At 37.1% G+C, this 15,301-nt stretch overlaps 1 protein-coding gene across 8 annotated transcripts in view; it reads left to right on the top strand.

Moving 5' to 3' along the window:
• LOC131685859 (inverted formin-2) overlaps positions 1-15,301 on the top strand; it is a 231,775-nt gene that overhangs the window by 198,438 nt on the left and 18,036 nt on the right. For 7 of the 8 annotated variants that reach the window (XM_058969866.1, XM_058969863.1, XM_058969869.1 and 4 more), the window contains one exon: positions 2,786-2,819. In XM_058969866.1, the coding sequence (XP_058825849.1) occupies positions 2,786-2,819 (34 nt within the window). Of the gene's footprint in view, positions 1-2,335; positions 2,561-2,785; positions 2,820-15,301 lie in introns of those variants that run through there. The other variant, XM_058969870.1, reaches the window with a different exon arrangement.

The raw sequence follows: 15,301 nt of genomic DNA on the forward strand, positions 1-15,301 counted from the left end.
TCCGCCGTTAAACTCTCAGTCGGAGTATGATGAGTTCACCTCCGCGGACTATCCGAGTAGATCATGATAAAGCTGGGAGCTAAATGGCTCGCGGAAACAGGAGTTAAATAGCTCACGGAAACCAGAGCTAAACGGATTGTGATTATTTAGCGCTGGGAAATATCGGGGCTCAATGGCTCAAGTATGCAGAGGCCGTAGCCGACGGCACAATAATTGCAGAGAATGACGCAATGCAAGTAAGGAGTCGGAAGCTAAATTGCTCCAATGTCGAGTTTTTTTCATGGATCAAGTGAGGCTCTGAGATTGCTGCGGAAATATACAATACATATAGAAATAGAAATATATGTACATATATACAATATGACTAATTCTGAATGCTTATTTTTTTATTTTTATTATTAATTGTAAACGATCCCGCAAGTCCGTCTGCTTCAATTTATCAGTCTCATTTGTAGTGAATTGATTATTCATGCTGATCATCGTCTTATCAGAATCCGACACTAACTTAGTAACAAGACTAAGCTAGCGCCGGATTGACGCTAGCTCCAAAAAATTAGGCCACAATTTGTGTACCTGAGCAAACCCCTAGTAAGGCGTGATATCCCGCAAGGAGACATATAGCATTGTGCATCTTGCATTGGTTTGCTAAGCCGAGCAGAGTCTGATAACAAATTGAGAACTAAACTTGATGTTGTGATGTAGTAGGGAAAGATTGCTCAGGTTGTTATCATTTTGGTCGTTTTAACGGTTAAAAGATCAAAATCGAAAGCAGAAAAATTGCACTATGACATCAAACAGAAAACTGTTTATGCTATCATTGAAAGCTAATTGAAAACTCATTGAGATGGTGAAATATTTTATTGAAAACAAAATAAGTAATCAATTTGATGTTTGTCAAAGAAATAGAAACAAACAGTTTTTTTCTAAAAATGTAAGCACATCAAAATGAGATCAAAATATGATGCCATAGCTGAAAAAGTTTAAACTGATATCAAAATAAGATTTCAATTTGATGCTTTATATCAAAATATGTTGTTTATTTGCTGTAATTTTGATGTTGGACTTTGCTCGGGAAGCCAAACTAAATATTTCGATTTCATTAGTTCTCATCAGCTTAAAATGAGCTCCTTTTCTTGTGGGACAGCATGGTTGACTAGGAGTTGGGTAGGAACAGAAATTGTGTTTCCGTTTTTTGGTGCTACCGTCAATCCAAAGCTAGCTTAGTCTTGTTACCAATGGCATTTTCGATTTTGTCAGTGCAAGACACCGGTGTAGTCTTTAGTTCAAACTTGGGTGTAATCCGTCTATCTCTTGCTTTGCACTACACCGGTGCAGCACCAAGAAAAACCAAAACGCTATAAGTTAAGTTACGAAACACAAATTCCATAACTTATGTAATCCAACGATACATACCTGTGATTTTATGGAGCATTGATATTGATCTAAAGCAAATGTACCTTCACTTTTACGATGACTCATCATCGCTCTATATTGATTGTTCTGCACTATTCTACCTGAATATTCAGCTCAATACTGCTATTCAATTAAATGCAGTGCCTATGTATGCATCATTACATGATTGCTAGTTGGTATTTTATAACAAAATTAACAACAGTCCCATAGTCATAAGAGATAGCATGTGATTGATCCGTAGCTGAATTTATATTGTAATTATATTCAACAGACTTTTAGTTCTTAGTGTTTATTATAAAACTTTCAGTAAATATCAGAACATCAATAGATCTTAAAATATTGAGAACATGAATACATTAAAGTATTGCTGATTAGATCACTTATCACTTAACAATGCTGAACACAGATCTCATATCACTAACTCTTGTAAGATTATTTAACCCTTGATCCAAAATGTTAATTCGAATACACCTTAGTTTAAACTACACTATCATTCAAACGGAAGAACACGTAGAAACAAATCTCGGAAAAACTCGCAATAACAAATCATGACTGTACGGAATCAATGATTCATGACATACAATTGCCAATAGCAAAAATGAGGGCCTCCTTGCCTTTCCCATTGTACGGAACAAAACACACTTGAAGTATTCCTCCGCGGGTAAACAGTCCGGTGTTTGAGCTTCCCCAAAATGATACACATCCCGCACCGCCGTTGTCGTCGTCGTGCCAGGTAAACGGTTTTTTATCATACCTGTCTTATCGCACTATGGCCAATCGAGGTACTCATCGTCTGACGAACAGGCACGGACTGTGTCGCTTTCTGCTGGGACCTATATGCAATCGCCAGTCTACAATTAGTACTGCGAAAATCCAGACGTGATTGAATCGGGCGCGTGTGCATTTTACCGTAAACTTACCAACAGAAACAGAAGAAAATAACGAACCTGAAAGATTTTGGACAGTTTTGCGAACGGGGAAAAACATGCGAAAAACATTACATATCAAAACACTATGACTGTGATGCAACAGATAACCGTGACCGTAGCGATGGATACCGCTAAAGCCGCCGGTGCCAACGGGTTTGGGACTATGGTGAAACTGCACAATCAATTGGACACAAACGGCTCCGGTGGCCCAATACAGTGTGAGTGGTTTCGATTACTAGACCATATAATGTGTTGAGCAAATGAATAGGGTAATCCTGATGGACTGTGCATACGTGCGACCGGTGCGGGATAGAAGATTTATGTGATTTGATGAGCTTTCTTTGTGAAAATTAACCTTTACTAATTACTGTGAAACGATAAATAATTTCCGTGCGATTGAGTACAAGTCTGACCCCGTCTGTTCGTTTCTTTTTTTATTGCAGGTTTAAATTTACTGCCAGTATTAAACAATCTCAGGTGAGTGATCATTAATGTTAACGATACCATTAACATTCATCAATCGGCAATTATATTATTATTTCTGTGGATGCCAGTAGGGTGTGAAGCTTTTATAGTCAAAATTATTCGATAAATTGGGTATAGTTGCAGCACAGAAAGGATCAAATCAAACCAGTTTAATGCAGAACAAAATCTTTTTTAAATTTCAAATAACCATGCAACATTCATACTGCCGTTATAAGCATATTTGTCCCACGTTCTATGGGATTCCCTTTATACATGGGACAAATATGCGTAGAACGGCTACATATCAAACTCAATCCTTCTAACATAAAACTCACGTCAAGAACACTTCCTTCTGACATAACTCCAATAGATAAAAGTTTGTCCGAACATTTTGTGCGTTGTCAACTTGCTTGATAAGATATATAAAGTACTTCCAATGCGCCATATCAGAAAAATAGGAGAAAATGTGACGTAAAAGCTTCTGTAACGTGACTTCATTGTGTCAAGCTGCCAACAAGCAATCAAACCTTTCAATCGATTGCTATTATAAACAAACCGACCTGCCAAACAGTAGCGTGAGTATGTTTTCAATCATATCAGACGTCAATTCAGTCGGTTGTACTTTAAACTTCTGAACGTTTACTGCCCGAAAAACAAATCCCCACTAAAAATCAAAACGAAAATTAATCAACCCAGCAAGTCAGCGGGGAGCTTACTCACGGCTTAAAGCAGCTCATACTGTTTAATTGATAACGAAGTTCAATCGAGCTGATAGCACGTTTCGACACCTTCGCAGTGGGTTTGGCTCGCTGCAATTGTCAACAAAAGTTATCAGCTGTTTTACCACATGCATAAAAGAATGCCGATTATGCTCCTTCTTATGTCTCGTTTCTCGCAGTAGGCATGCGCATGGTAGCACGTGCTACTCGCTTGATGCGGCTCCCGGTATATGTGCGATACACACCACGCGTTTCTCATGCTCTCGCGAATATATATTCTCTTCTGTCGGGTTTCTCTCCGAAAGCTTTTCGGCGAAAAACATGTGGATGTGCGAGAGCTTGGACGCCGAAAGTTTGACGATATTTAATTATGCAACAATTATGGAGCACAGTAGATGCTCAATATTTGAAACGGCTGTCGGTAGGTTGTCTGACGGTGTTAGCAATGAAAACTTCCGAAATAGTGAGCCAAACCGTTTGCATCAATTTAGTAGTCAACGATAAAGGGTATAGAAATATTGTGTAGTTTGGAAAATAAATGCGAAATCCCCGTTAAGAAAACAGGAATGACAAATACTACTACCTATCATTCCAAGGCTTCACGGTGATTTTCAGTTAACACAACAGAAGTTATTCGTTACTAGAAGAAAACGGTTTAAACAATGTTATGAATTAGGTACAAATTTCACTTCCACATTACACAAACAAGGTAATGATAGTTACCAATGGATTGGCGGGAAAAATATTACCACAGTATTACAGTGGATTTGTGACTACCGGAGTTCATTTTTGTTTGCCTTATTGATCCTTCTCTTACAGGGCTGCACATATTGGCGGTGTTTAGTCAAACAGGACCATTTTATTGATTTTAGGAAAAACGAGTCGCCTCCTTGCGTTACAGAACGAAATCAATTTATGTCATAATTCTGGCTTATGGAACCATTTTCCAAATCTGGCAAAAGTAAAATTTAGCTAAAGAAATTCTTTATCCAATGCAAATATTTCTTTTAGATTTTACTATTTAGTTCTCTCTGACTTAACACCTACCATTTCTAATCTGTGTTCAAAAATCCAATATTCATGTATATTGCTACCTGAACATCGGATTCTTGAACATTCTAGAGAAAATTTAGAATAGGACGTAGGTAACAATAAGAGATTCTCTTTAGGGTCTTTCTCTTCTGTTCATTACTCGGTTGTTTTAACAGTTAGTGCTCTACGCTATGCATAATATTCTAAAAATAACCATCGGTTTTCGATATGGGTTGGTAAATTAGTGCAAAGTGTTTAGTGACGTCGTAATGATCGAAAGAGAAAGTAAACAAAGAGAGGCTCTCAATGTTACTTACGTCCTATTCTAAATTTTCTCCAGATATATTATAAATGGAAACAAAAAAATAATTTTATTTTTCCGTGTTTTATTTCACTAAATCTTCTGCACATTTTAATTTGCTGCTGCTGATTGCGAAAAGCGAACGATTCATTCCGACCCGCGCGCAGGGACAATGACGATTGGCTTCACCCAGCTGCAGTGCTGGTAAATGTTAGCAGCTACTGCAGTGATTCTTTTATTAAGGGGGTCCTCTTATATAATTAGGTAATACTTTGATGGAAATATTTAAAAGGCGGCACTGCTTCAGTGGTGGCTATGGTGAATTTAAATGTATGGAAAAAAAAATTAAAACTTGGGATTTTGGAGACATTATAATATTGTGGTTGTAAAATGAATACACATTTGATGCAGAAAAAATATGGGAACAGTTTGTAAAAGTTTATTTAGATACTTACTTGAAAATTTTCAAATAAAATCTAAAAAAACTGTTTGCGTCCATACATTTTACTCATTGGTTTCCACCAAGAAAAGTTAAAACTCCTTCTCTCACAACTCTCTGTTTCACTCGTTTGGACAGCAGATTCCCTACTCATCGCGATCGGAATGTTTTCATTTAGAATTTAAGCGCAAATTTTATTTATTTATTTATTTATTTTCATCTGACCTAGTTGGTCTTAATGAATATGAAGGGATGGGGAAAAGCCAACATTAACTATACTCAAATAGGCATAAAAACCCCATATCTTTTCAAATGAATACACAATACAGAACTTAACAATAAATACAGAAATAAATATAACAAAAACAAACTAGTACAGTAAAATAAAAATAAATGTAACAACCGATTCATTCAGGATGGGTTGTTGCCTTCGGTTGGAATTCCATCATAAATCAACCCATATTCCAAATCTCATTCCGGATGTAATTTACTGGGATGAGGATATTTTATGGTACGGACATTTATGTGTCGTCATAAAGCAGCTCTAGTTTCATGTATATTGCCGCAAGATGTTCAAAATATGGAAAAGCGCATCCTATCACATAACGTAAGCAGAAACGACATAAACTACTCAATTGTGCAAAAAGTACCTAGATTGATAATTTTTTTTAAGAAGTAAAATGACTTAGACATGTGCGCTATTCTGAAAAAGGTTTATTAAGGTTTCGCCAATAAAATAAAAATTTTCGAGTGTAAGGTACCAAAAATGGCGTCCAAAATGGCGGCTCCAGCAAAAGGTGTTTTGAAAACCGACCTCATCTACGGGCATAATACAGGTCGCAATTCGTCGTTTGCAAGCAGCAAACCAAAACGATCTTGAAGATTACATTCCGTAGAGGCGCCCAACCTAAAAAAAACATGAAAAAATCGATATAGAAACAAAATGGCGCCCACTTGAAAATGAAGTATCATTTTTTCACATGATTTTTCCACTTTTACCGGCTGAAAAAAATGATTAATGTTAATGATCAAAATATTACGATTTTGTAGGTTACAGCGCCCAAGAATGTTGTCTTCTTTTAAGCGGGCAAAACCCGAACCCGAACCATTCAACCAATCGAATGGTTCAAAAATGAGAATGCAAGCAAATTAGAAAAATCTTGTTCCGAGAAAGCCGCTATTTTGGACGCCATTTTTGACACCTTACATTCGAAAATTTTTATTTTATAGATGAAAACTTAATACATTTTGCAGAATAGCGCACATTTCTAAGTGATTTTACTGCTTCAAAAAAATTATTAAACATTAGCTTCTTTTTGCAACAATTATATAAGACGATCCTCTTAAGCTAGGGATGTCAGTTTGGCTTATTTAGTGGAGCCGGCCTAGCGATATTGGTGTACCTATTATTATTTGTTTATTTGTCTTCGGTAGATACCGTACAAATTATATAGGGGAGACCGGGGCTGGTTGGCCGAGTTTTGCTTTTGGAATTTCTGCACTCATCCTGATTAAACTTTTTGAAAAACGGTTTGCGCTATTATGAAGGTACATCCCTTGAGCACATATGTAATTTTATGTATCCATAAAAAAATCAGGGAAAGTTATAAGCAAACAAATGCGGAAAAAAATCGGCCAACCAACCCCAGAGCTGGGGTAGGTTGGCCGAGTTTGGTAAAATAAATGAAACACTATCATTGGAAAACCTTTATTAATTAAAAATATCATTTTTCGAATATACGTAAAGAAAACAAAATCCACTGTTTTATCCTTTGTAGACTTAGTTTCGGCAGCTTTAGTTAACCTTTTACCAGCTCTAACTGTTTTTTTTCCTCCGCCAGCGAACACTTACGTTTGCTTTCATTTTTCTCCTCCTCCAATGCTGCTTTGATTGGGGAATCGGTCAAAATTTGGGTCGATCGGCGTTTACGACCTTGCCGTTTTTTCGAATAAGATCGTGCACTTCCCTTGGGGAAAGATATGACGTCTTCTGGGAGGCTTACATCTGCAGCAGATTCTGTGCTAATGGACCAGTTTTGTTCGGAGTTGGGTCGATCTGTTGCAAATCCTGCCAGAAACTCCTCAGGAGGAAAAATCGATTTCGTTAATTGGGACGAGGTCATAACAAATGAAATGCAAAAAGTTTTGATGGCATTTTATTCATAAAATATTGGGATCATTTTTTGTTAAACAATTTCCAACTTTTAATAATTATAATCACTTATTTCTATTTCATAATAATTTTAAATTCTTTTTATTACTTATTTCTCATGTATATTTTTCCTTATTTTAAATTTCGCTCTGAGAAAGGTTGGCATTTCACAAATATCAAAGTGCACATTGCTCTACGCTGAATTTACAACTCGGCCAACCAGCCCCGCACAAAACTCGGCCAACCTACCTCAATGCATATTTTCGAAAACAATCACGATTTACACAAACAAATATAAGGTTACACTGGTAACCGTTATACCATTTTGTTGGGTTTTGAATACCCTTTCCAGCGATACCAAGTTTTTGGAAATTGGATGTAATTTATTTCGCGTTACACATATTACTTTACAGAAACAGAAATTTACTCATCAGCATCAGAAAAACAACAAACGTGCTCCTGTACAAACGACACCACCAAAAGACCTGATATTACGTCGGAACATGGGAGATACCCCACCAAAATCACTATAGATGTCGCTACTGCGCATTATAGCCTTTTCATAAAGGACACTCGGCCAACCTGTCGCTTCGGCCAATCAGCCCCGGTCACCCCTTTATAATTCTATTTTTAAAGAATTTAAAAAAATATTGCTATCTTTTCACGAGATTTAGAAGTATGTAGATCATACAATAAAGATAATGTTACAATGTTTCCTTGAATTTATTACAACATCGGTCTACCGGATTATTCTGGTCATAAACTGTGCGATGTCTAGAAATCCACAGACGCGGACGATTTCTTATACCACAAGGAGGAGGAAATAATAAATTTATCCTTGAAATAATGAAACAACACATCAAAAATGAATATTCTTTGCAGGATTTAGCAGCATGCATCTATTATTATATAAAGCGGAAGACAGATAGGGTCATTCCAAGGTAGTCTACTTAGAGCAAAACGTACAAAGCTACTTTGGTCGCGCTCCAACCGGTTGCTTCGAACGACGTTGTATGGTGCCTATTCAAGATGTTCCGCACCACCCTAGTAACAATTGAGGTTTTATGGCACTCTTGAAGCCCTTCTTAAAACATAGAATGCACTTGCAGTGTGCTATAAAGCTAGAAATGCTACTTGGGCAGTGCGCATTATTACTGTGTTCCGTTTAAGAAAGCCCAATGTTGCAAAAGCCTTCGACGTTGTTACTGTGATGTGATCAGCAAAACGTAATTTTCTGTCGAATAACACCCCTAAATCACGGATAGAATTCACCCTCTCGATGACACAGGCTTGAAGGGTATATTCACAACGCCTTAAAACTGTCGAGCGCCCAAAACTTATCACCTTACATTTATTGACGTTGATCTGCATGCCATTCAGCGACCACCACTCCTCAACGTTGAATATATCCTCTTGGAGCACAGCTGGGTCGAGTTCGAAAGCAATTGAACGAAAAATTTTCAGATCATCAGCGTAGTGTATCCAGACTTGATGCGGGTGCAGAGATCGTTGATGAATGAGATAAAGATAAGTGTCCCTAGGTGACTTTCTTGAGGGTCCCCGGTTGGTATTTAAAAGACGCTTGAGCGTATGGTACCAATTCTAACAAAAGCTGATCGTTCAGAAAGGTAAGATTATAGCTATCTAGTACCCCTTCCTCCTTGGGTCCTAGTCGCTACAATTTCATAACAGCAATAGTGTGCGGTACCTTGTCGAGAGCTCGTCAATTATGTTGGAAGATGCAGCGTACCTCACATTGTAAACAAACTTTTCCAGATCTTTGGCCAGACAATTCAGAAGCGATTCATTGGAAGCAAGCGATTTCGCACATCACCGCAGTGATCTCCCAGAGAAAACTTTATCAATCCTATTTTGTTCTCCTTGTTGCGGTAATTAATCAGAGAAGAGCTTTACTCGTTCGTTATCCTGTTTTGACTCCTCTACTTTTAAGCGGGAGCATGATGAGCATTTCCGCCTCTCGCAATAGTTAACCGAAGTTTACTGCTCCGACAAACAGTGGGAAAAAATGTACCCAAAACGCGACTGTTTATGAATGGGATGTATAAAGTTTACCAAAAAAGGTGCCGCACGGAACGTGTGTACCCGATTTACCCTAATTCCTCCCATAACTCAAGTATTAAGTTAAACATGGCTCTACATTTCAGAAAGAGGTTACCTGCGGCTGATCAAAAGCAGTCATTCTTATGCAAAACATCCAGGGAATCGATTGAAGATAGTTAGAATGACCACTAGAGTGACAGAAAAAAATGACCCCCATCGGCCCACCCCTGAGTCGATTCCTAGTCCCACCAGGAGTGTCTGCTCCAAATTTGCAAATTTGAAGCAAATCGAACAAGTCTAGCTACCGGACCAACGTGCTTGAAGTTTGTATGGGATTTTTCGACAATTTGCATGGAGAAAACCCACTTTCGCACATTTTCCCCGCTAGGTGGCACTGTATACATCAGATTATCACCAAAAGTGAAACTCAAGAAGATAATTCTATTATCTACAACTTTGTTCAAGACTGCAAAGTGATCCGACTCGAACAAGAAAAGTTATTAAACTTTTAACGAAGTGATGTCTGAGTCAGTTTTGCATGGGGCCTAGCAGTGCATGGTAGTGTATCAGTACTAGGTTCTAACAAACTAAAAATTTTGTGGAAAAATGGTTAGATTTAGCTCAATAGTATGTTCGGAAGAATTGCAGTACATAATACGAGTTATGTTTTGGTTAGAAAATTTTAGTTCCACCTGTGACCTCATAGATGGCGCCAACACTAACTTTTCAACGGAGAGAGATAGAAATTAGGTGTCTTCTACAAAGTTGTAGAACAAGCTTATTGCAGTAATTCTTCCAAACATCTCGATATTTTATCTCTCTCCGTTGAAAAGTTAGTGTTGGCGCCGGTGTACTGCAATTCTTCCGAACATACTATTCAGCTAAATCTAACCATTTTTCCACAAAAATGTATAGTTTGTTAGAACCTAGTACTGATACACTACCATGTACTGCTAGGCCCCATTCAAAACTGACTCAGACATCACTTCGCTAAAAGTTTAATAACTTCTTTCAACAAAGCCGGATTGACTAGCAGTCTTCGACAAAGTTGTAGACAATTAAATTATCTTTCTTATTTTCACTTACAGTGATAATACGATGCATACAGTGCCCCCTAGCGGTGAAAATGCGAGCTAGTGGGTTTTCTCCATGTAAAATGTCGAAAAATCCCATACAAACTTCAGGCACGTTGGTCCGGTAGCTAGACTTGTCCGATTTGCTTCAAATTTGGAGTAAGTACTCCTGATGGGACTAGGAATTGACTCAGTGGTGGGCCGAGTGAGTTTTCAAACATTCTTTATTTTTCTAGGCACTCTAATGACCACACGAAACGTATATACCCGTTTAAACCCAATTCTTCCCATAATAAATGTGTGAAGTTGCACAAGAGTTTTGATTTTGTAAAATAGTCCAGGTTATCGATTGAACATACGCAAAATAACAGTACAAAGCCTGTGTTTTACTCCAATTCTTCCTAGTATGCAAGTGTGAAGTTATACCTTACTCAACATTTCAGAAAAAGAACTGAAAGTGACTGATTAAAAGAAATTTTTTTTATGTGAAATAGTCTATATAATCGATTGAAGATAGTTATAATGACCGCACGAAATGTGTGCCAGTTTTACCCCAATTCCTTCCATAACTCAGGTGTGAATTTAAACCTGGCACCACCTTACAGAAAGAGGCTGAATGCGACTGCTCAAAAGTAGTAATTCTAACGTAAAAAGTCCGGGAAAATAATTTAAGATAGTTAGAATGATCTCACGAAATGTGTGTACCCATTTCACCCCGATTCTTCCCAAGATTTGTTATGTATAATAATACGAGGATTCGATGAAAGATAGTTAGAATGACCGCACGAAATGTGTGTACCTGTTCTACGCAAATTATTCTAATAACTCAACTGTAAAGTTAAGCCTTGCTCCATATCAGAAAGAGGCTAAATCCGGCTGATGAAAAGTAATAATTCTTACGTAAAAAGTCAAGGAACTAGATTGAAGATGGTTAGAATAACCACATGCGATGTGTTATCCCGTTTGACCCTAACTCAAGTTTGAAGTTAAACCTGGCTGTACTCCTCGAAAAGAGGCAGAACGCGGCAGAACGCAGAAGTAATATTTCTTATGTAAAAAAAAATCCGAGAATCGATTGCTGAAAATCAGTTTGATCTCACGAATCGGGTTGATCAATTTTATCCTCATTTTTGCCTTTCTCATATAAAGAAAGGCTATGCAATCACTGTAAAAATTGACTTTTTAACCGAGGCCCGGAGGGCCAAGTGTCATACACCATTCGATTCAGTTCGTCGAGATCGGCAAATGTCTGTGTGTGTATGTGTGTATGTGTGTGTATGTGTGTGTGTGTCATTTAAACTCACACAATTTTCTCAGAGATGGCTGCGCCGATTTTCGCAAACTTATCTTCATCTGAAAGGTATAACGCTCCCATAAGCTGCTATTGAATTTTTAGTTGATCCGACTTCCGGTTCCGGAGTTACGGGTTGAAGAGTGCGGTCACACAGCAAATTCCCATATAAACTGGTACCACCATGATGTTCAAATGATGTAAGACATATTAAAATTGATGTAACATTACTTTAGTTTGCGGGTCTGGATCACTAATGATCAATCAAAGCAGCTTTGACCACATTGGCCACCTATGACGGTTCATGACGCCCCCGGGGAACCCGCCAAGTTCCTAAGCTAATATCACACCCATTCCCCAACGAATTCTCTACCGATTTTTACAAACTTGATTTCAAATGAAAGATACATTAATACCATTGACTGCTGCTGAATTTCGTTCGGTTCTGACTCTTGCTTCCGGAGTTACAGGGGTGTTAGTAAGGATACACTGGAATTTCCCATATAAATCGGTACAATCGTAATACCTCAGAGGCACCAAATTACTTCTAATCGCAGATCTAGATAACTGATTGCAAATCAAACATTCTTTGAATATATTGTTCACTATCGACGATTCCGGAATTCCGGGCATATTCTACAATTAAAGTCATATCGGTTCTTCGGTGATGACTGAACCGATTTTCTCAAACCAAGTCTCAAATGGAAGGCAAAATATGCAGTTGAATATTCCGTCGCCGCCCCTCCCCCCCGCCTTGCCCTTACACCTCCTTCCTTCATCACTTCCCTCCCCTTGGATCACCCTCACGCCCGCATTTCCTTCATCCACCCCGTATACCGAAATAAGATGAAGGATTTGAGGGATTCCATGAGAAACCGGCCGACCGCAAAATATGACCATCGTCGATTCGAACGAAACTTTGCAGGTGTGTTCGCTGTATGAATCTCCATGATATTCTCTGGCAATTGGAATATTTTGATACAAGAGTAGTTTTTCAAAAGGGCGTAAACGTTTCTACGTGTATGAATTTCAAAATTTTTTTGTTCGATTACTGTATTTTATACAGCAAAACTATCTGAGAACAAGTTACAGGGAATGAATACTTCTGTCCGAAAAAAATATAGACTGAAAAAAATGTTGTGTCATTTTTCAAAAAAACGAAAATTTATGATAAAAATTTAAATTGCGAAAAAACCCATTTTTTAAATTTTTTTATATTTTGTTACCAAAAACCTAAAGAGAAAAGAAACATTTTGATTGTGATTGCATGATGGAGAAAAAATCGGTAAAAAAGTTTTTCTAACAATAACTTCGTACATGTTTTTAAATTTCATACTAATTGACATACAAAATTGGAATTTTATTACAGAATATAATTCTAAGCACCATTTAAAATCAAAATGCATTTAACAAAAATCTTCCAAAATGCGATAGTTCTCGAGATATTTGAAATTTTGCTACTTCAAAAACAATCAATTCGTGTAATTATGCTCTTTTTCAAAGTTATTCGCGTTACCCCATCAAAAAATGTCAAAAAATTAATGTTTATCGTTTTAAAGACGTAAAAACAACCTTTTCAGTGTAGTTGGATCATGGAGAAGCTTTCAATAAAAAAGTTTTCCTAACAACAACTTTTGACATTTTTTATAATTCTTACTATTTGCAGTCAAAAATACAATTTTCTTTTTGAATATGATTCTAAACACCATTTTAAAACGAAATGCTCTTAACAAAAAATTTCTAAAATGTAGTAGTTCTCGAGATATTTTAACTTTTGTTTTAACAACACAATTATTTTGTTTTATTACGACCTTTTCATAAGTTAGTCGCGTTTCTCCATCAATAATAATAGGTTTTTCAAAAGGCCCGTAAACTTTCGTGCAACTTTCTCTTTGACATCAAGGCGATATTGTAAACCATTTGAAAGTTACATGAAAGCAACCAAAATATATTTCAACCATAGGGTCTGTTGATTAAACTATATAGCTGAATCATATGTTGGTTGTTTTCATGTAACTTTAAAATGTTACACAATATATTTAATTTACTCTGGCTATCACAAAACAAACAAATATCCATGAAAAGAGATAGAGTTATCAGATCTCTTCCAAAATATAGCAACACGTGTAAAGAATCAGAAATCATGAAATATGAGGGAATGAGATGATTCTGATCATGCATTATGATTTTATTGCGAATGTTTCATAGTTCCTGCTGATCCACTATTACCATCTCTCCCCTACAATACATTAAGAGTAGTTTCACTCGAAATTGTCATTATAGTATGGATGTTCTAAACATTGGATCGCATTTAGTCTGACTCGTATATAAAAACAAAATCAGAGTTAGTTTCAGCCGTATGGCAGGAACCCTACCCAAGCAACCAAAAGTTCGTATCAGGGAGCTGCACAAGCTAATTTTTCAGCACGTTTTATGTTCTAATAGCGGCTTAAGCAGCTTTCAAGTTCCATTTAAGCTTAAGCAGCTTGAAAGTTCGCTAAGAACTTTACGTGAACTTTAAAGTGTGCTTTTTAAGTATTATCCGAACTTCTGGTTGCTTGGGTACTGTCCTGTACGCTGATAATAGAATGGTAAGCCTTTCGAAATAGAATGATTAAACCCGCCGATTTTCATTAAGGTCCCAACATATCATCCTCGTTTTTAAGATTTTATGCGTAAATTTGAATCGATTGGATTACGAAAAAACTACATATAACATAACCAGGCGGTTTTCTTTATTAGGGTCGTATTCACCAATATTTAAAATACTCTAGATCTTGCTAAAACCTTTAAAAAAACACATTTAAAGTTGAATAATGGAAAAACCTCACTTGAATTAAAAAAGGCAAGTAATAAAGTGTACGAACGGAATAAAATAAAACCGCATCCTAATATTATATGTAGTTTCTTCGCAAACTGTTGGAAAAAATACACTCAGAATTTGGGCTCGAAAGTAGAAGACCTCCTTAAGTAGTAGGGGAAAGAGGGTAACAGTGGAACTATGAAAATTGTTTTCATAGTTCCACTGTTACCCTTTTCCACTGTACTAAATCCCGTATCAAATTCTCCGGATATGTTGTTGAAGGAAAACTAATGGCATTTTCGTTTTTGACAGTGCACTACACCGGTGTAGTCGGTGCTACACTCATTCAAACTTGGGTGTAATCCGTCTAACTCTTTCTTTGCACTACACCGATGTAGCACCAAGAAAAAACGAAAACGCTATAAGGTTCAAAATATTCCCTGCTGCCTGTACCTCTGGGATAGCAACACATCGCCACAAGCTTTGTCAATTATTAATCCATTCTGAGTATTTCCAATTGGCAAACGCTAGTAGTAGTAGTAGTAGTTTGCTCAATCAACGAAGGAGCGAGCACATGAGTCCAGCAGTATGTATAAGCAACTAAAAAAAAGTGAACGAGCTCC

The sequence above is a fragment of the Topomyia yanbarensis genome, chromosome 2, assembly GCF_030247195.1.
Source record: "Topomyia yanbarensis strain Yona2022 chromosome 2, ASM3024719v1, whole genome shotgun sequence".
In the NCBI taxonomy this organism is placed as follows: domain Eukaryota; kingdom Metazoa; phylum Arthropoda; class Insecta; order Diptera; family Culicidae; genus Topomyia; species Topomyia yanbarensis.